The 24275-nt window shown below is 41.4% G+C and overlaps 2 protein-coding genes and 1 non-coding gene across 3 annotated transcripts in view; all 3 read right to left on the minus strand.

Moving 5' to 3' along the window:
- Window positions 1-24275, minus strand: part of OR1R1 (olfactory receptor family 1 subfamily R member 1) — a 188685-nt gene that overhangs the window by 83366 nt on the left and 81044 nt on the right. The window lies entirely within an intron of this gene.
- Window positions 6439-7398, minus strand: LOC145543417 (olfactory receptor 1P1-like). The gene is given in 1 exon segment (XM_081584841.1): window positions 6439-7398. A coding segment is annotated over 1 exon segment (954 nt). The 5' UTR covers window positions 7393-7398.
- Window positions 9699-9805, minus strand: LOC145543879 (U6 spliceosomal RNA). Its single transcript, XR_014081125.1, has one exon. It is a non-coding gene; the product is annotated as a U6 spliceosomal RNA (small nuclear RNA).

Raw genomic sequence — 24275 nt, forward strand, 5'->3', positions numbered from 1 at the left:
TTCTCCTTGCTCTATGGACAACCCCTGCTTCTCTTATCTCTTTACGATCCATCTCTTACACTCACCAGAGTATTTTTCTTAATGTTTAAATTAAACCTGATCACTTTCTGGCTTAAATCATTTCAAAAATGTGCTACTGAAATTAGAAAAATGAAAAACAGCCTATATGCTTATCTGGTCTTGCTCCTAGATGTAATCGGCAATCTCAACCAGTGTCATTTGCTTTCTTTGGTTCCCAAAACATCTGTCATCTTGGCTTTCTTTCAGTTCTCAAATTCACAAAATTCTGTCATCTCAGAGCTTTTGCCTTTGCTTTCCTCCTGCCTGGAAGCTCTTCCCTCAACTTTTTGAAAGGCTTTTACTAAGCCAAACTATTCTGAGTTCAGCCAAACTATTTTAAGTTCAACTTACAGACTTGGATGAAATGTCACGAATCAGACATAGAATCTAACTTCAAGTGCTGAGGGTAGTTTGAGGAAGAGAGAATCATGCAGGGTGAAATTTCAATGGAAAACAGAAGATAGGAGGGCTCTGGACAGAAAAATTCCCTCTCCTTTCTCCCTTCTGTGGATTACTCTGAGGTGCAGTTTCCCCTTGCAAACCCTCTAAATAAATTATCTGTGCCAAACTCACTTATAAGCTGAATGACTTATTATTTCCTTTTGCAGCTATCAGATATTCAAGCTGGTTTTAGTAAAGGCAGAGGAACCAGAGATCAAATTGCCAATATCCGCTGGATCATCGAAAAAGCAAGAGAGTTCCAGAAAAACATCTATTTCTGCTTTATTGACTATGCCAAAGCCTTTGACTGTGTGAATCACAATAAACTGTGGGAAATTCTGAAAGAGATGGGAATACCAGACCATCTGATCTGTCTCTTGAAAAACCTGTATGCAGGTCAGGAAGCAACAGTTAGAACTGGACATGCAACAACAGACTGGTTCCAAATAGGAAAAGGAGTACGTCAAGGCTGTATATTGTCACCCTGCTTATTTAACTTCTATGCAGAGTACATCATGAGAAACGCTGGGCTGGAAGAAACACAAGCTGGAATCAAGATTGCCGGGAGAAATAGCAATAACCTCAGATATGCAGATGACACCACCCTTATGGCAGAAAGTGAAGAAGAACTAAAGAGCCTCTTGATGAAAGTGAAAGAGGAGAGTGAAGAAGTTGGCTTAAAGCTCAATGTTCAGAAAACTAAGATCATGGCATCTGGTCCCATCACTTCATGGGAAATAGATGGGGAAACAGTGGAAACAGTGTCAGACTTTATTTTTTTGGGCTCCAAAATCACTGCTGATGGTGATTGCAGCCATGAAATTAAAAGACGCTTACTCCTTGGAAGGAAGGTTATGACCAACCTAGATAGCATATTTAAAAGCAGAGACATTACTTTGCCAACAAAGGTCCGTCTAGTCAAGGCTATGGTTTTTCCAGTGGTCATGTATGGATGTGAGAGTTGGACGGTGAAGACAGCTGAGCACCGAAGAATTTATGCTTTTGAACTGTGGTGTTGGAGAAGACTCTTGAGAGTCCCTTGGACTGCAAGGAGATCCAACCAGTCCATCCTAAAGGAGATCAGTCCTGGGTGTTCATTGGAAGGACTGATGTTGAAGCTGAAACTCCAATACTTTGGCCACCTCATGCGAAGAGTTGACTCATTGGAAAAGACCCTAATGCTGGGTAGGATTGAGGGCAGGAGGAGAAGGGGACGACAGAGGATGAGATGGTTGGATGGTATCACTGACTCGATGGTCATGGGTCTGGGTAAACTCCGGGAGTTGGTGACGGACAGGGAGGCCTGGCGTGCTGCAATTCATGGGGTCGCAGAGAGTCGGACACGACTGAGCAACTGAACTGAACTGAACTGAACTGAATTTGCAGCAATCAGTACATTAATGGATCACACACTACAATTCTTCACATTTTTCCTTGCCTTTCTTCCCTTTTTTCCTCGTCATCCTGAGTAAGGTTTGTACCTATGAAACAAAGTGTCAGCATTTTAATAACTGTCTCAAGATCTGCTGTTTACAGTTTCCTTGGGATTTTCTACATGGACAATCATATTATCTGCCAATAGAGACAGTTTTACTTTTCCTTTCCAATTGTATGACTTCTTTTTTCTTGCCTTATTGCACTGTGTAGGATTTCCAATATGTTGGATAGAAATGATGATTGATGACATCGTTGTCTGTTTCCAGACTTAGAGATAAAGCATTTGGTCTTTCACCATTAAGTATATTACTTTAGATTTTTAAAGATGCCATTTTTAAGATGCTCTTCATCAGGTTCAAGAAATTCCCTCCTATTTCTAGAATTATTATCATGAATGAATGATAAATTTTGTCAAAGACTTTTTCTGCCTCTGTTGAGATAATTCTATGGGATTTTTTCTTCTTAAATCTTACAATATGGTGAATTAAATTACTGAATTTTTAATTTTCAATGTGCCTTACATTCTGAGGATAAACTCTACTTGGTCAGGATATATTAACTTTTTAAGTAAAACTGTAAATTTGCTAAGTTCTACTTTATAATATTTTGTTTAGGATTTTTGTGTCTGTAATCATGAGGGATATTCATTTCCAGTATCCTTTAAAAAAAATAGCTTTGTCTGGTTTTGGTTTCAATGTAACATTTGCCTCATAAATTTAGCTGTAATATGGCCTCTCCTTTTCTGTTTCTAGAAGACTGAATAGAATTTGTATTATTTATTCTTTAAACATTTTAATTCTCCAACAAAAGCACCTGAGCCTGGATGTTCTTCATTAGAATGTTTTAACCACAAACACAATTTCTTTAATAGCACCGAAGTTCAGGCTATATCTTTCTTCTGAGTAAGCTTTTGTAGTTTGTTTCTTTCAGGGAATTGGCCCATTTTATATAACTTATTGGACTAATGTGCATAGTATTATCCTATTTTTTCTTGGTCAGTCTTACTAAAAATCTGTTTATCAATCTTTCCAGAGACAGCTTTTTAGTTTGTTGAATACAGTTTTGCAATTCTTTGTTTTATTGATTTCTTTCACTATCTTTTTTCTCTTCCTTGTTTCTTTAGGATTACTCTTATTGCTTTGTCTCCAACTTATTATTCTGGATACTTAGGTCATTTGTTTTCAACTGTAGTTCTTTCTTGATAAGAGAAGAATGTCTCAGACACCACACAATTATCAGCCATTCTCATTTCTGCCACTCCATGGGAAAATTTCTATGATCACTAGGAAGAAAGTATCTTAGTTTAAACTTCAAAAGTCTTAAAAGATTTAGAGAGTGGCCAAATGAGTGCTCACCTATTTTCATCAGCTCTTCATGCTAGCAGGTTTTTTTTTTAATTAATTAATTTATTTTAATTGGAGGCTAATTACTTTACAATATTGTAGTGATTTTTCCCACACATTGACATGAATCAGCCATGGGTGTACATGTGTTCCCCATCCTGGACCCCCTCCCACCTCCCTCCCCATTCCATCCCTCAGGGTCATCCCAGTGCACCAGCCCTGAGCACCCTGTCTCATGCATCGAACCTGGGCTGGTGATCTGTTTCACATATGATAATACACATGTTTCAGTGCAATTCTCTGAAATCATCCCACCCTCGCCTTATCCCACAGAGCTAGCAGGGTTTTTAACTACCACCATGACACCCCATTGTAGCAGAGGTAGCTGATTTTCCCCTGATACAAAGTTTTTGCTTTTTCCATACTAATATAATGTTAGCAGGGCATACAGGCACCAAGTATAATGAATACATTTCCCAGGCTCAACTGCAGCCAGTTGAGGCCAAGTGATCAAATTCTGGACAATAGGATATAAAGGGAAGAGGTACATGCATTCTCCAGGTGACCTTTCCTCTTTCCTATTGGTTGAAATAAAGACTTATTGGCAGAAGTTTAACAGTCACCTTGGACCATAATATGGAATCATTCTTTTTTAAAAAATATTTATTTATTTATTTGGCTGCACTGGGTCTCAGTTTCGGCACGCGGAACCTTTTAAATGTGGCATATGGGATCTAGTTCCCTGACCAGGGATCCAACGTAGGCTCCCTGCATTGGGAGTGCAGAGTCTTAGCCACTGGACCACCATGGAAATCCCTGGAACTATTTTTTAAGGTTGGCAGAGAACCAAGAGAGAAGCAGCCTGGATCTTTGATGGTTATGTAGTCAACATATCATGAGACTATTTATTTGTACACGAGAGGAAAATAAATGCTCGATTTTCTTAAAGCTACAATTATTTAGAGCTTCTCTCTTACAATAGCCAAACCATTATCATTTTTCCCTACAAAATCCTGGTTAAGTAGGCAGGAAAATATCAATAATTTCATTCCACAGATGAGAAGACTAGACTTATACAAAGTAAAAGGAGGTACTTATGTTAGGATCCAGGTCTCCTGGGAACTACTCAGGACTCACTTTCCTTATGAAACTGTGATGAATTTGTTCCATGGTCTTGACTTTAGACAATGTCTTTGCCTTCACTCTTGGTCTTTATCTGGACTTGTGAATTTTATGCTGTAGAAATAAAAATCATAAGTTCCAACTGTCTTTGATTCAGTCTTGGTTGAGACTAGAGGGCACACATTTCAACAGAAAGAACTTTGAGAGGACACAAGATTCCTTTATCTTCTCATTATAAACTGTTCATAAGCCTATTTATGGAAAATAACATAGATCATTCCTGTACTGCTGAAAGCTTTGTTTTAATAGTTGCAAGGATTTTTGATTCATAACCTTCATGTAATATTTATGTAATTTCTTCTTCTTATAGGAAAAAATACACTTGTTGACTGACAGTTGCAAACTCTTTGCCACCCAATATCGACTTGCTAATATTTTGATCATGAACTACTTTCCATGACTTCATTGATCAACTTTTTTTTAATTTTTTAATTTTTTAATTTTTTTTTCCCATTACAAGAGAATTTATTGAAGACAAGGAAAGAGAGACTACCTCAAGAGAGAGACGGGCTGGGCCAAGGGAGACAATGGCCCTGGAGGGCTGGGGTGTAGAGTTTTTTTTTTGTTGTTGTTGTTTTTTTTAAATAAATTTATTTATTTTAGTTGGGGGCTAATTACTTTACAATATTGTAATAGTTTTTGCCATACATTGACATGAATCAGCCATGGGTTTACATGTGTTCCCCTTCCTGGACCTCCCACCCACCTCCCTCCCCATCCCATCCCTCTGGGTCATCCCATTGCCCCGGCCCTGAGGCCTTGTCTCATGCATCGAACATGGAATGGTGTTCTGTTTCACATATGATAATATACATGTTTCAATGCTATTCTCCCAGAACGTCCCACCCTCACCTTCTCCCTCAGAGTCCATAAAATTGTTCCATGCATCTGTGTCTCTTATTCTGACTCGCATATAGGGTTATCGTTACCATCTTTCAAATTCCATATATATGCATTAGTATACTGTATTGTTGTTTTTCTTTCTGGCTTACTTCACTCTGTATAATGGGCTCCAGTTTCATCCATCTCAGTAGAACCGATTCAAATGTATTTTTTTTTAATGGCTGAGTAATATTCCATTGTGTATATGTACCACAGCTTCCTTATCCATTCGTCTGCTGATGGACATCTAGGTTGCTTCCATGTCCTGGCTATTGTAAACAGTGCTGCGATGAACATTGGGGTACACGTGTCTCTTTCAATTCTGGTTTCCTCGGTGTATATGCCCAGCAGTGGGATTGCTGGGTCATATGGCAGTTCTATTCCCAGTTTTTTAAGGAATCTCCACACTGTTCTCCATAGTGGCTGTACTAGTTTGCATTCCCACCAACAGTGTAAGAGGGTTCCCTTTTCTCCACACCCTCTCCAGCATTTATTGCTTGTAGACTTTTGGATAGCAGCCATTCTGACTGGTGTGAAATGATACCTCATTGAGGTTTTGATTTGCATTTCTCTAATAATGAGTGATGTTGAGCATCTTTTCATGTGTTTGTTAGCCATCTGTATGTCTTCTTTGGAGAAATGTCTGTTTAGTTCTTTGGCCCATTTTTTGATTGGGTCGTTTATTTTTCTGGAATTCAGCTGCAGAAGGATCAACTTTTTTTTTAATTAGAGTATAGCTGCTTTACAATGTTGTGTTAGTTTCTGCTATACAGCAAAGTGAATGGTCAACTTTTGACAAATTAGTATAAGAGGTTATGCAAACTTTAAGAATTATGGACATTGCAAAAGAAATTCACTCCTGTGAAAAGTCATTTTATAAGCAAAATAAGTGAAAAAAAAGCAACTCTTAACAGATTAAAGAAAGATGCAGTCTTGATTTTCTTCAGTAATATCAAACTCATGGTGGAGAGGCAGGGGAAGGGAGTGGCAATGAGGTATGTACGTGGGATTTAGAAATGAGACACTTGAGGTAGAAATTTCTGTGATGTTCCACACTGAGCGGACAAAAGACACCTGCAGCTTCTCTGTAAAGTCACTGACCCCAGGAGAAGGCGACTTTGCCCCTGAGAAGTCTCCCCAGGGCCCCCTTCATGTCCTTGTTCAGCAGGCTGTAAATGAAAGGGTTTAGCAGAGGAGTCACCACCGTGTACATGACAGCAGCTGCCATATCCTCTTCTATTGAATTGGACGAAGAGGATGAGGGACACAGATAAGCCCTGATCACAGTCCCAAAGAACAAGGCAACAACAGCAAGGTGGGATCCACAGGTAGAGAAGGCCTTGTACCTTCCTTGGACAGAGGGGACCCTGAGGATGGCTGAAACAATGCGGATATAAGAGACCAGAATGAACCCGAAGGGGATTAAAATGACTGCTCCCTCCAAGAAGAGGAGCACAAGCTCATTGACATGAGTGTCAGAGCAAGACACCTTTATCAGGGCTCCCAGATCACAGAAGAAGTCGGGAATGATCTTCTTAGAGCAGAAGGAAAGTCAGAATATGAGGAATGTGTTCGTCATGGCAACAAGATTCGTAAGGGTCCAGCAGGCAGTAACCAGGATGATGCAACACCGGCGGCTCATGACCATGGCGTAGTGGAGAGGGTGGCAGATGGCCACATAGCGGTCATAGGCCATTGTAGCCAGGAGAAATATGTCCATGTCCCCAAATGTCAAGAAAAAGTAGAGCTGAGTCAGGCATTCTACATAAGAAATGGACCTGTTCTGGGTCTGGATGTTCACCAGGGCCTTGGGGACGGTGGTGGAGGTGAAAAGGATGTCTGCACAGGACAGGCTGGCGAGGAAGAAGTACATGGGAGTGTGAAGACGTGTGTCAGTGCCAATGGCCAGGATGATGAGTAGGTTCCCAGCCACTGTGACCAGGTACATCCACAAGAATAGCAGGAAGAGCCTGCGCTGCTGCTCCGGCTGCTCAGAGAGTCCCCAGAGGAGGAGTTCAAAGACGCTGCTCTGGTTCCCTCCTGCCATAAGCCCAGAAGTCAGAGAAAGGGACCTTGGATGAGACCCATTAACCCTCTCTAAGCATATTTCACTCTACACGAACCATAAGTGTGCCAGTCTCTTAGTTCTAGAGAAGAAAAAACAAGAATGATCTTAATTTACTTGTATTGATCACATACTATGTGCACTAAACATTTTTACAGAAATCTACCAGATACAATATTCTAGGAAGTGTAAGAAACACAATTTAAGGATATTAAACTAGATTTCTTGGTCTATTTCTCTATATTCTTTTCTGTCCCAAATTTCTTTAGTTGTAGTTTCTTCTTCAGCTGTATTCACTGGAAAGTCTAGAACCCTTCATTCATTCATTCCACAGATATTAGGTGCTAACTCTGGACCTGGTAGCATGCTAGATAAATAAGACAATGATAATCCTTAAATTCAGAAAAATTTCAATTTAATGGGATAGACATAACTGCTTATTCTAAAATTCTATAAAATTTTGATTCAGGGTTCCCCCACACACACACACCCCCGTTCAGCTGCCTTCAAATCACTCTCAGACACCAGACTTCACCTGGCCTGGTCTATCATGTCCAAAAGTCAACATTCTGAAGACACGATCTATTATCTATTCTAGTGTGTGCATGTTCAGTCGCCCAGTTGTGTCCAACTCTTTGTGACGTTATAGATTATATCCTTCCAGGCTCTTCTATCCATAGAATTTTCCATGCAAGACTACTAGAGTGGGTTGCTGTTTCTTCCTCCAGGGGATCTTCCCGACCCAGGGATCAAATCCACATCTCTTGCATTGGCAAGCGAGTTCTTTACCACTCGAGTCACCAGGGAAGCCCTATTATCTATCCCACCAGAAACCAATAATCAAACAGCTATTTAGTAAATATATGTAAGATAACTCAAGTTATTTATAACAACAAAGAAGAAAACATAATCTCTAGTTTCTAAAATCTCAAAACCTGGTTGGATGTACACACACACACACACACACACACACACACACACCCCTCTAATACAAAGCAGACTGAGGCAGAAAAGGAAGGCTTTCTGGGCTATAAATGTACTTGCAGATCTTGTCAGCTGGCTAGGGAGCTGGAGATTTGAGTATAAGGTGGAGGACGGATTGCAGGCTGAGGTAAAAGCTGGAAAGGGAACTGAGGGCCAAATTTGGAAATATCTGGAATGGAAAGTAAAGGATCTGGAACTTAATTCTGTATGTTATAAAGAGCCACTAAGGCTCAGCCAGTAAAGAATCTGCTTGCAATGCAGGAGACCTGGGTTCAAGCCCTGGGTCAGGAAGATTTCCTGGAGGAGGGCATGACAACCCACTCCAGCATTCTTGCCTGGAGAATCCCATGGACAGAGAAGCCTGGTGGGCTACAGTCCACGAGGTCACAAAGAGTCAGACATGACTGAGCGACAAAGCACGTACAGAAAGCTACTTGAGTAGGAAGTGATGTCGGTACCTGAGTAGGTCCAGTTCATGAAAACCCTGTTCCTGTCCCATGTGTGAAACCAACTGAGGGTCAGACAAGGAGTCAGTCAGTCAGATGGAGGGAAAAAAATCACCTTTGTTACTGAAAAAGACTAGGTTGCAGATTTTATCTTAGCTGTGTTCACTAGGTGACCTTTTTAATTACTTCCAAAATTAAATCTATTTCCCCTTTCACAGGCTCAGCTAGACAATCATGGGACTCTTCCATATGCTCAGTTCAGTTCAGTTCAGACGCTCAGTCATGTCCGACTCTTTGCAACCCCAGGGACTGCAGCACGCCAGGCCTCCCTGTCCATCACCAACTCCCAGAGTTTACTCAAACTCATGTCCATTGAGTCAGTGATGCTATCTAACCATCTCACCCTCTGTTTTCCCCTTCTCCTCCCGCCTTCAATCTTTCCCAACATCAGGGTCTTTTCAAATGAGTCAGTTCTTTGAATCAGGTGACCAAAGTATTGGAGTTTCAACTTCAGCATCAGTCCTTTCAATGAATATTCAGGACTGATTGCCTTTAGGATATTTCCTTCCATATGTAAATATACATCAATTTTTAAAGCATTTGTACACCATCAAGAATGTGAGAAGACAATCCACAGAATGGGAGAAAATTCTTGCCAATCATATATCTGATCAGAGATTTCTGTGTGTGGACTTAATAAACATTTATTGGATTAATGAATAAACAGTAGGTGCTTAATATATCATCTAGGAATTAAAGAATAAGTGAATAAATAAAATAGTCTATAATATTTCATTTTCCAAAGATATACTATGCCAATTTTCAATTTATTTTGCCATACTGGATAGATATCTTTTTAAAAATGTGAAACACTTCACAAATTTGTGTGTCATCCTTGCACAGGGGTCATGATAATCTTCTCTGTATGATTCCAATTTTAGTATTTGTGCTGCCAAAGCGAGCACTGATCAGAGATTTTTTATCTAGAAAATAAAAAGAACAATTATAGTTCCATAATAGAAAGAAAATTAGCCCAAATTTAAAACGAGTAAAGGATCTTAACAGACATTTCTCCAAAGAAGGTATACAAATGAGCTATAAGCATATAAAAAATGTTCAATACCATTGGACTTCAAGGTAATACACATCAAAATCACAAGATAGCACGTCACATCCTCTAGGATGCCTAGAGTCAATAAATCAGATAACAAGTGTTGTCAAAGATATGGAGAAACTGGGACCCTTAAACACTGTTCATGGGAATGTAAAATAGTTCTGTCTCTTTGGGAAACAGTCTGGAAGTTTCTCAAAAGGCTAACTAAAGAATTTTCATATGACCCAGCAATATCATTCTCAGGTATATACCCAAGAGAAATGAAAACATATGTCCACACAAAAACGTGTACACAAATGTTCATCGCAGCATTATTCATAATAGACCAAAACTGAAAAGGATCATGAACTGGCAAATGGATTAATAAAATGTGGCATATCCGTACAATCAATCAGTGTTTGTCAATAAAAAGAAATGAAGCACTCATACATGCTAACAACATGGATGGACCTTGAAAACATTACACTAAGTGCAAGGAGCCAGACACAAAGAACAATGTATCATGTGATTCAGTTTATATGAAATATACTAACAGGCAAATCTATAGAGACAGAAAGCAGATTAGTGGTTGCCTAAGGCTGGGATGGACAGAGAGGCCTGGCGTGCTGCAATTCATGGGGTCGCAAAGAGTCAGACACGACTGAGCGACGGAACTGAACTGAACTGAAGGATGGGAGGGGTGGGCGAGTTGGGGCAGGGTGGCTAAGGAATGTATGGCTTCATTTCAGGGGTGATGAAAACGTAAAATTGGTTGTGGTGATTACTGCACGGTTCAGTGGATATTGAACACAAAAAGTCATTGAACTGTTTATTTCGAATGAGTGAATTGTATTATATATATTATATATTATTTATTGAATTGCATATCAATAAAGCTCTTAAACTTTTTAACTTCTTCGAAAAAACTTACTAAAAGAGATAAGCCACTTTCTAACTTACTCAAGAAAAAATGAGAGAGCAGGGAGAAAAAACACAACTAGACAAAACAAGAAATGACAAGGGGGATATAAACTGAAAAAGCAAATTATTTAAAGTCACCATACTATTTAGCAAGAGGCCATGCAAACAAATGTGTAATTCTAAATGAAATGATTCCTCCACTGTAAATTCACATTTTCCTTTGGAAAATGAAATGTACCAAAAATTACCCTGGTAGAGATGGAAAGTCTGAGCCAACAACAGTCCAGAAAGAAAAAAAAAAAAAAGCTGTGGTAATCATTTTTCTTGTGGTAATATCACGATAGGAACTGCCCTCAAATCTCAGCGGCTTACATAAACAAAGATTTATTTCCTCACTTATGATGGATGTCAGGGTTTCCCACGTGGTTCAGTGGTAAAGAATCCACCTGCCAATGCAGGAGACACAGGAGACGCAGGTTCAAACCCTGGGTTGGGAAGATCTCCTGGAGTAGGAAATGGCAACCCACTCCAGTCTTCTTGCCTGGGACATTCCACTGACAGAGGAGCCTGGCGGGCTACAGTCCATCGGGGTCTCAAAAGAGTCAGACTCAACTGAGCACGCACGCATGTTACATGTCAGCTGCAAGTTGCGTGTGACTCTGACTAGCACTGCTTTGTGTATCTTCTTCATTTTGAGATCCACGCTGACGAAGCAGCCCATCTTTGGGACATGCTGTTCACAAGGAAAAAGAGGAACGAGCAAGGGAGCTTATGGAAACACACAGTGATTCTTTTTTTTTTTTTTAATATTTAGTTACTTGGCGGCACTAGGCCTTTCTTGTGGCAGGTAGGATCTTCAGCTGTGACATGTGGAATCTAGTTCCCTGACCAGGGATCAGACCCAGGCCCCCTGAATTGTGAGCATGGATTCTTAGCCACTGAACCATCAGGGAAGTCCCGTCACAGCAATTCTTACAGTTTTTGCTTGGAACTGGCACACATCACAGTCACTCAGCTTCATCAGTAAAAACACAGCAGAGGGATGCAGAACCACAGCCTCCCACAGGGAGGCAGTGCAAGTAACACAAAGAACAAGGGAAGTTTTTTTTTCTACCTTCCCCGAAAAAGGAAGAAAGCAGAAATAAACTGACATCAAAAGTACAATCGAGCAAGTCTGTCAGCAACGTGTCCCCAAGAGCAAGACACAGAAGCAGGGAGAGGGGAGGAGGGTAAATGATTCCTAGAGAGGCCAGAAAGAGGAGGGCCTGACACGCCAGGAAGGAGTGACCGTTCACCTGGACAGGGCAGGATGCAGCACACCGGGCTGCATGTCTAACTCCACAGGCTCAGAGCAAGACCCTCCCAAGTAAAGAGCATCTCCCATAAAGTCAAACAGCAATATAGCTGATTCATGTGGTTGTACAGCAGAAAATAACACAACATTGTAAAGCAATTATACTGCAATTAAAAAAAAAAAAAGAGTCAAACAGCAGAGCATGTTCCTGCCAGAGCCTCCCTGCAAAGGAATGGAAGGATACAGGGAAGGGGGAAGGGGGAGCAGGGGGAGGACAGTCTTAAAGGAACAGAACTTCCATTCAGTGCGTCCTACCAGAAGCTCAGTACTTTGCCCACCTGATGCGGAGAACTGACTCATTGGAAAAGACCCTGATGCTGGGAAAGATTGAAGGTGGGAGGAGAAGGGGACGACAGAGGATGAGATGGTTGGATGGCATCACCGACTCGATGGACATGAGTTTGAGCAAGCTACAGGAGCTGGTGATGGACAGGGAATCCTTGTGTGCTACAGTCCATGGGGTTGCAAAGAATTGGACATGACTAAACAACTGAACTGACCAGAAGCCCTGACCCGAGAATATCCTAAATTCCCAGGGCCACTGGAAGCAGACACTGCTGTCATCCTTTGCTAAGAGGAAACTGAGGTTCAAAGATGCTGAGTGAGTTGCCCCAAGGTCAAACTCTGATCAGTAGCAGAATCTGGACCTGCTCTTTACTCTTGTGACTCCTACTGCCACTGATATACTGTACTTTAGAAGGGAGAAAGGCCAGGAAGAGCGGACAGTTGGGCTTGAATAGCATCCAGCTTCCTCCTGATGCTCTTCCTCTGATGGCCAACAGACACCATCCTGGGCGCCCCGAGTTCCCTCCATTGGTGCCCACTTGATCTTGACTATCTCCCTGTGACCTGTCCATTCAATACTACCATATGACACTCTGCTCTGTTAGCACCAAATATGATATTTATCAGCTTCCTAAACACACAAGATCCCCTCAACATCACCCTCCCCCCAGTCCTCACGACTGGATGTTCTCAGTTATCCTTCCTTCTGCCTGGAACACTCTCTGCACCACTTCCCATCCACCTGTTCTTGCAACAAGTCCTGCTCATCCCTGAGATTTCAGCACAAACATCCCTAGGAGGACTTCTCCAGCTTCCTGCATCTTGCTGCGTGTTCCGATGTTAACCTTCACACCCCTCTTTCAACATCACTATAATTTACAATACCTGCTTCATTAAGTCCAGGCTTCAACACCAGAATGAAACCTTTGGGAATTGAGGGTCCCTGTGTGTTCTGTTCACCACGTGCTTCCTCAGTGTCTAAGATAACGCCTGGCACCAAAAAATGTTCAAGAAATTGACCATTTCTGAGTGTATGAAGGCATGAACACTGGAGGAGGCAAAATCCAATGCCTCCATTTTACCTTCAGAAAACTGAGTTCCACAAACACAAAAGACACAAAGAGGCAGCTTCCCCGAATTCCTGTGTGGATGGAAGGAGGGGTACCGTACCCATGGGCCCTACATTCAAGGAGTCCAGAACCTTGTACTGACAGCAGACCAGCTTCAGCCTTACCTTGATGGGGAGTGCACATTCCCAATTCCCATCCAAGCTTGGGCCATCAAATATCAAGAATCAGTCTCATGGGAAGGAATTTCTCAGTCAAAACACAGACTCCCCTTTTTCAGAGTGCCCAGCTCTCTGAGTTTCCCTGCAGGGGCTATTAATAAAATATGAAATCCTCAGCCATCCTAGAAGATTCGCCTTGGACTTTTCTGTGTGTAAAAGAAACTGTCCTTCACACTGTCCAAGGGGCAGGCAGGCTTGTTCTAAATTCCCCTGCTAAGCTTCCCTGGTTTCCCTGTTGTGGTTCAGTGGTTAAGAATCTGCCTGCCAATGCAGGAGACATGGTTTCTATCCCTGATCTGGGAAGGCGTCACACATGGCAGAGCCACTAAGCCTGTGCACCACACTACTGAGCTTGTGCTCTAGAACTCAGGAGCTGCAACTACAAGCCCTTGTGCAGCGACTGCTGAAGCCTGCATGCCCTAGAGCCTGTGCTCTGCAACCAGAGGAGCCACTGCAGTGAGAAGCCCGAGCACCGAAACTAATGGGTAGCCCCTGCTCGCCGCAACTAGAGAAAACAAAGACCCGGGACAGCCATAAATAAATCAATAAATAATAAATCCCCCTGTTGTCTCTGTGGAGCCCTTCTGGGCATACCAGCCTGCAGGGAAACTACTTTGCCTGGTTCTCCCATCACCTGTTTACTGTGCGCCTCATTTTAGGCAGCTCCCATAAACTGCCTGGGGAATCTTTCGTCATCTGGTGGTTAAAAGACTTTTAGGTTTACATCATCCTTCCTCCCAACCTATGCAAGTGTCAAGATTTCATTATGCTTTTCTTAACAAATACTTAGGTCTTTTCCTCCCTTTTTGACCTGACATTTCAGAGATGGAGAGAATGCTTTATCTACCTTCACAGTCCTCATTGCACCAGGACAGCTTGGGTAGTGTTTGTTATTGTGCATGGGGGCTGTACTGGGGCTTGTGTTCCACCCCAGCTGTGGAGCTTACCTTCCTGCCCATGTTCATCAAGGACAACCTACTTCTTCAATGTAGGTAGGCCTCTTCTTCAATGGTCTACATCATTGGAAATTAACATGAAAAATCTTCCTGAGCACTCAGAGGCTGTTCCTATGTGGAGCAATGAACATAATAACAGGCTCATGTCCAGGTTGTCTGCTTCTGGGGCAGGGCTGCAGATGGGGGTGTTTCTGTTCACTAACACCAGGACCTCCAGAGTAACCCTAGGGTTTCCAGATTTGGGCTATTAGGGCAATTGTGCTATTTATGTATTTCCCAGGTAGCCTCAGTGAGAGCCCTCTCAGGGGTCCTGTGGGAGTTTGAAACTTAGTAATTGCCCCATGCCCTTTACATCCCCTCAGGAGCATTGCTGAAAAGGGGTAAGGATGTGGTCCAGCAGCACTGGGATTTCCTTTCAGAAAAGTTACTAACTGAGTCTCTTGGGCTGATTAAAACCTTCCCTAGGAACTTGCCTGGTGGTCCAGTGGATATGAATCTGCCTGCCAATGCAGGGAACACAGGTTCAATCCCTGGTCTGGAAAGATTCCACATGCCACAGGGCAACTAAGCCCCCATGCCACAATTACTGAAGCCTGCAAGCTCTAGAGCTCCACACCACCACAAAAGAAGCCACCACAATGAGAAGCCCTCGCGTTGCAACTGGAGAGTAGCTCCTGCTCACCACAATGAGAGAAAGCCCGCATGTAGCAACGAAGACCTAGCACAGCCAAAAATAAATTTATAATTTCCCTCACCTGGTGAAGGAAACCGACATCCAAATCCAAGAAGCCCAGAATCTCCCAAACAGGATGACCAAAGAGACCCACATGATGGCACATTATAACTGAAATGCCAGAAGTTAAAGACATATAGAGAGTCTTAAAAGCAGTAAGAAACAACTAGTTATGTACAAGGGAACCCCCATAAGACTATCAGCTGATTTTTCATCAGAAACTTTATAGGCCAGAAGGGATTAGCATGATACGGTATGTCCCCTACATACAAACATTTAAGTTTCAAACTTTCGAAGATGCGAATGTGCGTTTTCATGTCCAATCACATAAGTTAGTAGATAGAATTGAATCCAGCAAGGAACCAGAAGCTGTGTCATCAACATCAGGCGTTGAGTGAAAATGCAGCTTGCCTTCCAATTGCTATGCTGACAATCCTTTAGCTCTTCCATCTCCCACCCCTTCTCCCTCCTCCAGTCAGTAACTCTTCCTGCCTGTTCACTTGATGCCAGCCTGTTATATGCCAGCTGTTATACTGTACTACTGTACTTTTCAAGGAACGGTACTATAAGATTAAAAATGTTTTATTTTTTGTGTTTGTTTTTTATGTATTATTTATGTGAAAGGTATTAAAAACCTTTTACAGTACAGTATTATATGGGCTTCTCAGGTGGCACTAGTGGTAAAGAACTCATCTGCCAATGAAGGAGTTGTAAGAGATGTGGGTTTGATCCCTGGGTTGAGATGATCCCCTGGAGAAGAGCATGGCAAACCCACTCCAGCATTCTTGCCTGGATAATCCCATGGACAGAGGAGCCTGGCAGGCTACAGTCCATGGGATCGCAAAGAATCATATACAAATGAAGTGACTTAGCATGCACGCAGCATGCTCCAGCTTTATATCAGATTGTGTTAGTTGGGTACCTAGGCTAATTTTGCTGGACTTAAGAACAAATTGGACATACAAAAGCACTCTTGGAATGCAACTCGTTCATATGTAGGGGACTTAACTATAGTACTGAAAGGAAAAAACTTACAACGTAGAATACTCTATCTGGCAAGGTTATAATTCAAAGTTGATAAAGACTTCCCAGAGAAGCAAAATCTAAAGGAGTTCATTTATGAATCATTAAACCAGCCTTACATGAAATGTTAAAGGAGCTGCTTTAAATAGCAAAGAAAAGGCTGTAACTAGAAACAAGAAAATTATAAAAGAAAGAATCTCAAGCAAGGTGAAAAGACAGCCTTCAGAATGGGAGAAAATAATAGCAAATGAAGCAACAGACAAACAATTAATCTCAAAAATATACAAGCAACTCCTGCAGCTGAATTCCAGAAAAATAAACGACCCAATCAAAAAATGGGCCAAAGAACTAAACAGACATTTCTCCAAAGAAGACATACAGATGGCTAACAAACACATGAAAAGATGCTCAACATCACTCATTATTAGAGAAATGCAAATCAAAACCACAATGAGGTATCATTTCACACCAGTCAGAATGGCTGCTATCCAAAAGTCTACAAGCAATAAATGCTGGAGAGGGTGTGGAGAAAAGGGAACCCTCTTACACTGTTGGTGGGAATGCAAACTAGTACAGCCACTATGGAGAACAGTGTGGAGATTCCTTAAAAAACTGGGAATAGAACTGCCATATGACCCAGCAATCCCACTGCTGGGCATATACACCGAGGAAACCAGAATTGAAAGAGACGCGTGTACCCCAATGTTCATCGCAGCACTGTTTACAATAGCCAGGACATGGAAGCAACCTAGATGTCCATCAGCAGACGAATGGATAAGGAAGCTGTGGTACATATACACAATGGAATATTACTCAGCCATTAAAAAAAATACATTTGAATCGGTTCTACTGAGATGGATGAAACTGGAGCCCATTATACAGAGTGAAGTAAGCCAGAAAGAAAAACAACAATACAGTATACTAATGCATATATATGGAATTTGAAAGATGGTAACTATAACCCTATATGCGAGACAGAATAAGAGACACAGATGCATAGAACAATTTTATGGACTCTGAGGGAGAAGGTGAGGGTGGGACGTTCTGGGAGAATAGCATTGAAACATGTATATTATCATATGTGAAACAGAACACCATTCCATGTTCGATGCATGAGACAAGGGCTCAGGGCCGGGGCAATGGGATGACCCAGAGGGATGGGATGGGGAGGGAGGTGGGTGGGAGGTCCAGGAAGGGGAACACATGTAAACCCATGGCCGATTCATGTCAATGTATGGCAAAAACTATTACAATATTGTAAAGTAATTAGCCCCCAACTAAAATAAATAAATTTATAAAAAAAAAAAAAAAGAAAGAATCTCACCAGTAAAAGCAAACACACAATAAAGCTAATGGGCCAATCGCCTATGAAGTTAGTATGAAGGTTAAAAAACGAAAGTAGTAAAAATCATCTGAATCTAAAATCATTAAAGTGATACATAAAATTTTGAAATGTAAAATTGACTCCCAAAGTGTAAAACATGGTGAGGGAAGTAAGTGCTTTGAGAGCTTTTAGAATGAGCCTGAACTTAAGCAACCAGACTGAAGGATACAGTGATAACCATGATGTACATGGCTGTGACCCCAATGTTAAATCCTTTCACCTATAGTCTGAGAAACCAAGCTATGAAAGCTGACCCAGGGAAACTCTTCAACAAGAGCATTTCCTCATAACCAATGTGAGGACATATCAGAGGCTGCAGTCATTTTGAAATCCATTCGCCAACGTCCTCCCCCTTCCCAGAAGACATATTTGATCTCTCAGGGCAAGGTCATTCAGGTCTGCTAGGTTCCATGAGATTCTGTCATGTCCAAAAGCAGGCACAGTGTCAGCAACACATGGCTTCACCTTTTCACACATCTGGTGTATCTGTGCTAAGAGACAGTATCTTTTGCTCTGCATCTCTGTAACTGAGCAGAACCCTGTGGGGTCTCCCCAGGGGCAGACGCCACATGTCCCCTAACTGCCTCTTGTTTGCAGAAGAAGCTTGACATTGTGTATCCATCTCTTCTGTTGCTTTAAGCTCTGAGTCATAAGCTTCCCAGGTGACGTAGTGATAAAAAATCTGCCTTCCAATGCAAGAGATGCAGGAGGCAAAGGTTCAATCGCTGGGTAGGGAAGATCCGCTAAAGAAGAAAATGGCAACCCTGCCTGGGAAATCCCATGGACAGAGGAGCCTGGTGGGCTACAGTCCATGGAATCACAAAAGAGTCAGACACGGCTCAGCAACTAAACAACAACAGCAACAAGGACTTACTAGTGCCATCTTACTGATTGTTTTCTGGTTGTTTTGTAGTTCTCTTGCTCGTTTCACTCTTGCTGCTTTCCTTTGTCAACTGATGCTTTTCTGTAGTAATATGCTTTTATTCCTTCCTCTCTATCTTTTGTGAATCTACTGTAGATTTTTACCATGTGATTACCATAAGGCCTACATAAAACATCATATAGATGTAAATGTCTATCTTACACTGATAACAACTTAACTTAAATCACAAACAAAAATCTTGCTCTTTCACTCTCTGTCTTTATATATTTGATATTATCATTTACTTCTTTCTAAATTGTGTATTTTGCCTATAACTATTTTAATACTTTTGTCCTTTAACCAGCATTAAAGGACACACCACTCCATTATAGAATCTGAATCTGACTCTGTGTTTATCTTTACCAATGTGTTGGATATTTTTATATGTTTTCTTTCATGTTACTAATTAGTGACCTTTCATTTCAGGTTGAAGAACTCCTCTCAGCATTTCTTGTAAAGCAAGTCTGAAGATGATGAAATTTCTCAGCTTCTGTTGGTTAGAAAAAGTCTTTCTCTCACATTTGTTTCTGAAGAACAACTTTTCTGAGTAAATTATTCTTGGTTGGCAGTTTTTTTCATTCAGGCCTTGAATATATCATCCTGCTTTCTGTTGATCTGCAAGATCTCTGCTGAGAAATCTTCTGATAGCCTTATAGGAGCTCTCTTTTACAAGTTTTTTTTCCCCTCTCACTTTTCTTACAAATTTATTTTTCTGATGTCAAGTTCGCCTAAAATGTCAATTATAATCTCTGTTTTTGGCCTTTTTCATTTCTGTCTGCTGTCGGCAGAGCAGTCTCATTGTCTTCTAAATTTTTGTCTGACTTATGCTCTGTCTTTTTAAAATATCTTAAGTTCATGAAAAAATAATTTATATAAAAAATTATTCTCTTCACTTTCTTAAACTGTTTGCAAGGATAGCTTTTTCTTCCAAGTACTTAAGGTGTTACTTCCTTTCTCTTACTCTACAAGTATATTTCATATATCATTTCTACTTTTAAAAGACATCTTAAAAGGAGAAGTGATTTAATCAAGCCTGGAATTTGCCAACAAACTGTTCAGTTTAGCCTGTTTCTCTATTCAGAGATTCATTTCTCCTTGGGAGGAAAGGAATGGTCAGATATTTCTTGATACGTTAATGAAGCTGTAATCACTGCCCACAGATAATATTTGCAAATGTTTTGAGTGTTAAAGCATTATTTCCTTCACAGTTCTCTTATATATCATTCCACAGTTCCTTGGCCCTAATGGGTACCCCAGTAAATAAAGTTTGAAATCACAAGACATTCTGAGAATGACACCAAGAGCAAAATGTTATTCCTAAGAAGAAAGTATACCATGGGATGTCATGGTATGGACTTTGAAACATGATCTGAACCCACCGCAAGTAACAACAGAGCAACAGGAAATATAACCCAAACTTTATATACAAGAAAATGTAATTAAACAAAGTTTCCAATGACTACCATGTGTAGCCTCTAATGAAAGATTTTGGAGAGTTATACAATTACATGAAGAAAGCAGAAAAATAAATAGTGAAATAACAGTTAATCTTTACTAACTGCTAACTATGTGCTTTCCAGCTGGCTCAGCAATAAAGAATCCACGTGCAATGCAAGTGATGTGGGTTTGAACCTGGGTTGGGAAGATCCTCTGGAGAAGGAAATGGCAACCTATTCCAGTATTCTTGTCCGGCAAATCCTATGGACAGAGGAACCTGGCAGGCTACAGTCCATGGGGTAGCAAAAGTGTCGGACAAGACTTAGTGACTAAACAACAACTCTGTGCTAGGCTTTGTTTTATTAAAGACTTTTCAGATATTAATCCATTTGATCCTTATAACAACTTTATGAGGATGTAGTTGTTGCTGCTGCTGCATTGTTATTCCAGTTATAGAAATGAGTCAGTACATTAAATAACTATCCAAAGTCAGTCACAGCCAGTAAGAGGCATGCATGCATGCTCAGTCACTTCAGTCCTGTCTGACACTTTGTGAACCTATGGCATACAGCCTGCCAGGCTCCTCTGTCCATGAGATTCTTCAAGTAAGAATACTGGAGTGGGTTGCCATTTCCTTCTGCAGGGGATCTTCCCGACCCAGGAATCAAACCTGCATCTCTTATGTCTCCTACATTGGCAGGTGGGTTCTTTGCCACTAGCACCAACTGGGAAACTCCAGTAAGAGGCAGAGCCAGGATGGAAACTCAGCCAGAGCTCACTGTCTTCACCATGCTCCCCTACAGAAACTCAGTGACCTCTCTGCCACAGACACTTGGTCATAAGATAACAACCATTAACCAAGGGTTGTTATAAAGGTAACACATACATGAAATGGACTAGATAACATCAGGCCCTTTCCAGCTTTAAGAATCTAAAGAAGTAGGAGACCCACCATCAGCATGCTAAAGTATAATTCCCACCATGACTACCCCCCCCAATCAAATGGTAGAGGAAAGATAAAATAGAATCATTTTTCTTTGCCACACTTCATACTAGAAAGGCTTTGGTGTAGACTGGAAGTAAAACCAAGAGCTCAGTGGTGTCACAGTCCTTGTTGCTCCCAAGGGGTAGCTCCAAGTTCGTGCTGAATAGGATAGAACAGGTCATCCCAGTGCTTGGACGCTAGAGACACACTCACTGGGAAGCCATCTCGCTCATCCTTCCTTCAAGGAGAACTCTAGAATAATTATTCTTAAGGGCCACTCTTTCCCCTTGGGGCATAGCTATAGGAGTACATCAACAGATCTCACCAATGGTCTGACTTCATTCGGCCTGAAGAGGACCCGCAGGAGTCCTGTTTCAGGACTTCATAATGTGGTGAATAAGTCACAATTTTCTCTATGCTGTAACACAGTCTCCTTCCATGAAGCCAGATTTCTCATCTGGAGGCTCCATTCAGGACAGATTCATCTGTCTTTTCTGCTCTAAGTTTTGGGAAATCTGAGTCTCTTCTTTCCAAACCACCCTAGTCCTGTCTCCTTTTCATCAGGGACAGGGGGCTAAAAACCTGATCTCTGGTTTATGACTGACTAGCACTTTCTCCAGTGTGCCTGCCCCTCAGAAGGAATGCTAACAGTGCTAAACCGGCTGCTGCAAGCTTCCCATTCATGAGAGAGAAGGGAAGGCCACGGGACCAGGAGCTTTTTTGGCAGCATCTGAGCTGACTGCCCAGTAGGAGCAGCAGATACTGGAGGAGAGACTCTATGATAGACACAGCAAGGGATAGATAGCCAGCAACTGCACTGCATGCATTATTTCTTTTGAGTCTTACTAAACTTCCAAGAGGTAAGTGAAGGGAATATGCTATGCACAGGCCTGTACTATAATTAACAGGGCTTCTTTGAAAAATAAGAATGACTTTCTCATCACCCCCAGGCGAAGGCTGGGAGCAGTAAAAAGTACATCATGGAAAGACATCTTGAAAACAAGATGTTGAAGTACTGATGTGACTGATGGAAAACCATCAATGACTGTTCTCGTGACCAGAGCCTTGAGAGAGTTACTGAGAAAGGTCTTCACTAGCTGAAGAGCTAAACAGAGTCATGAAAGGCCTGAAGGTTTGACATTGAGGACTGTGCATTGTATATCTTTATCCCTGATCCAAGATTGTAAAGAATATATATCTCTAGAGCATGAATAAGGAAGTAGAAGTTAACAATAAAAGGCATGTGAGGATTAGGATCTGGGCTTTTGCCTGCGAATGGCATCAGCCCCCTGATTCCCACTTTATTTCTGAGTCTTCTTTTTCTTTATTCTTCTGCGGCACCGCTCCCTTGGGTCAGTTCGTTGTTGGGCTGGTCCCGACAGTTAAGTAGAATTATTGTCATTTTATCACAGGGAAAAATGGTGAACTGAATTGCCTGGAATCCTGATGGCTCAGACAATAAAGAATCTAAACTTCCTTTCCAGACTGATTTTCCCACTGTATCCTGTGCCCCTATTAAAGATACATAATCTGGAACTTCCCTGGTGGTCCAGAGGTTAAGAATCGACCTTCCAACACAGGGGTTTGATCTCTGGCTGGGGAACTAAGATAAAACATGCCATGGGGCGACTAAGTCTGTGCACTCTAGAGCCCACGCACTACAACGATCACCCAGAACAGTCAAGAAAGAGATATATAATCCATTTCTGCCTAATGTATTTTTCCATTGTATGAATTCTTTGTCCTTGAGTTTTCTCCATGAAATTAAACTTGGACTTCATCTTAGGGGATAAGTAGACAGTGAGTGATTTAAAGAGACAGACAAAATCACAAGCAGATTAAAATATACTTTTGGATCCAGGAGGCAGACATCTCTATAAAGAAGCCTGCCTGAAAAAGAAGAGCATAGGTTTAAAATGGGATAGTAGGTAGAAAGAGTTGTAAGATTGAGGAACATTTGTTGAATGATGAAAGAGGATATGGTATTTACCAGTCAATGGGAAAGAGCTAGTTTAAAGGTAGAAACTGGAGAAAGAAAATCCCACAGCTGAAAGAATGGTGGAGTTATATAGCTAAGGAAGCTGAAGAGAATAAAGGTGTGAATATACGGATGCATTTACACTTTTCCTCTAAGTTTTTGAAGAGAAAGAACAGAATGGAAGTACGTGTATGGAAATTATGTTCTGGGGCAAATATTGAGGAAATATTTCCTTAAGGGTTTAAGTGTCTCAGTGAAGTGGGATGTGACACCTATGTTTTATTGTTGTTGTTGTTTAGCCACTCAGTCATGTCTGACACCTTTGTGACTCTATAAACTACAGCCCACCAGCTTCTTCTGTCCATGCGATTTCCCAGGCAAGAATATTGGAGTGGGTTGCCATTTCCTACTCCAGGGGATGTTCCTGACCCAGAGATCGAACCCACATCTCCTGCACTGGTAGGTGGATTCTTTACCAATGAGCCACCTGGGAAGCCTGACACCTGTGTTACTGGGAGAGTACTGATGTAGGGAGCATGGTGGGTTTGAGGAGAACCACAAAAGTTTTGGTAGACTGTCATTATTGATTTTATAATATTGATTTACGTCACACACATAGGCTGAAACCTGTTGGTTCATCTAGAAACTCTTGGATTTTCTTGGGAAGCAATCACATTTTCATTGAATTCTATCCATTTTGTTTTTTCCTTTCCAAGTCTTATACGGCAATTTTTTTTTTCCTAGTGCTCTTTTCATCAACAGGACAATGCTTGAGTGTTTTACACAGAGACTCAAATCAAATTTCCTGCTTCATGCAGGTCTGTGACCACATCTTGTGTAAGGATCATTAACACCCCAGATCCCAGCCTTCAGACCAAACTCCTGGTTGAAACCTCAAGGGTTCATCGCAGCATCAGCTTTGCTTACAACTCTTGTTCTTTCTGTTTCTCATGGCTACATGTTCCCATTTCTTTCTTTTAGGTTTGGGTATGCATTCTTAATTACTTATTGTGCGTGTGTGCTCTGTCGTTTTGCAACTCTATGGACTGTAGCCCACCAGGCTCTTCTGTCCATGA

Source organism: Giraffa tippelskirchi, chromosome 3, assembly GCF_054371585.1.
Source record: "Giraffa tippelskirchi isolate mGirTip1 chromosome 3, T2T-mGirTip1v1.2.pri, whole genome shotgun sequence".
NCBI classification, from domain to species: Eukaryota; Metazoa; Chordata; class Mammalia; order Artiodactyla; family Giraffidae; genus Giraffa; species Giraffa tippelskirchi.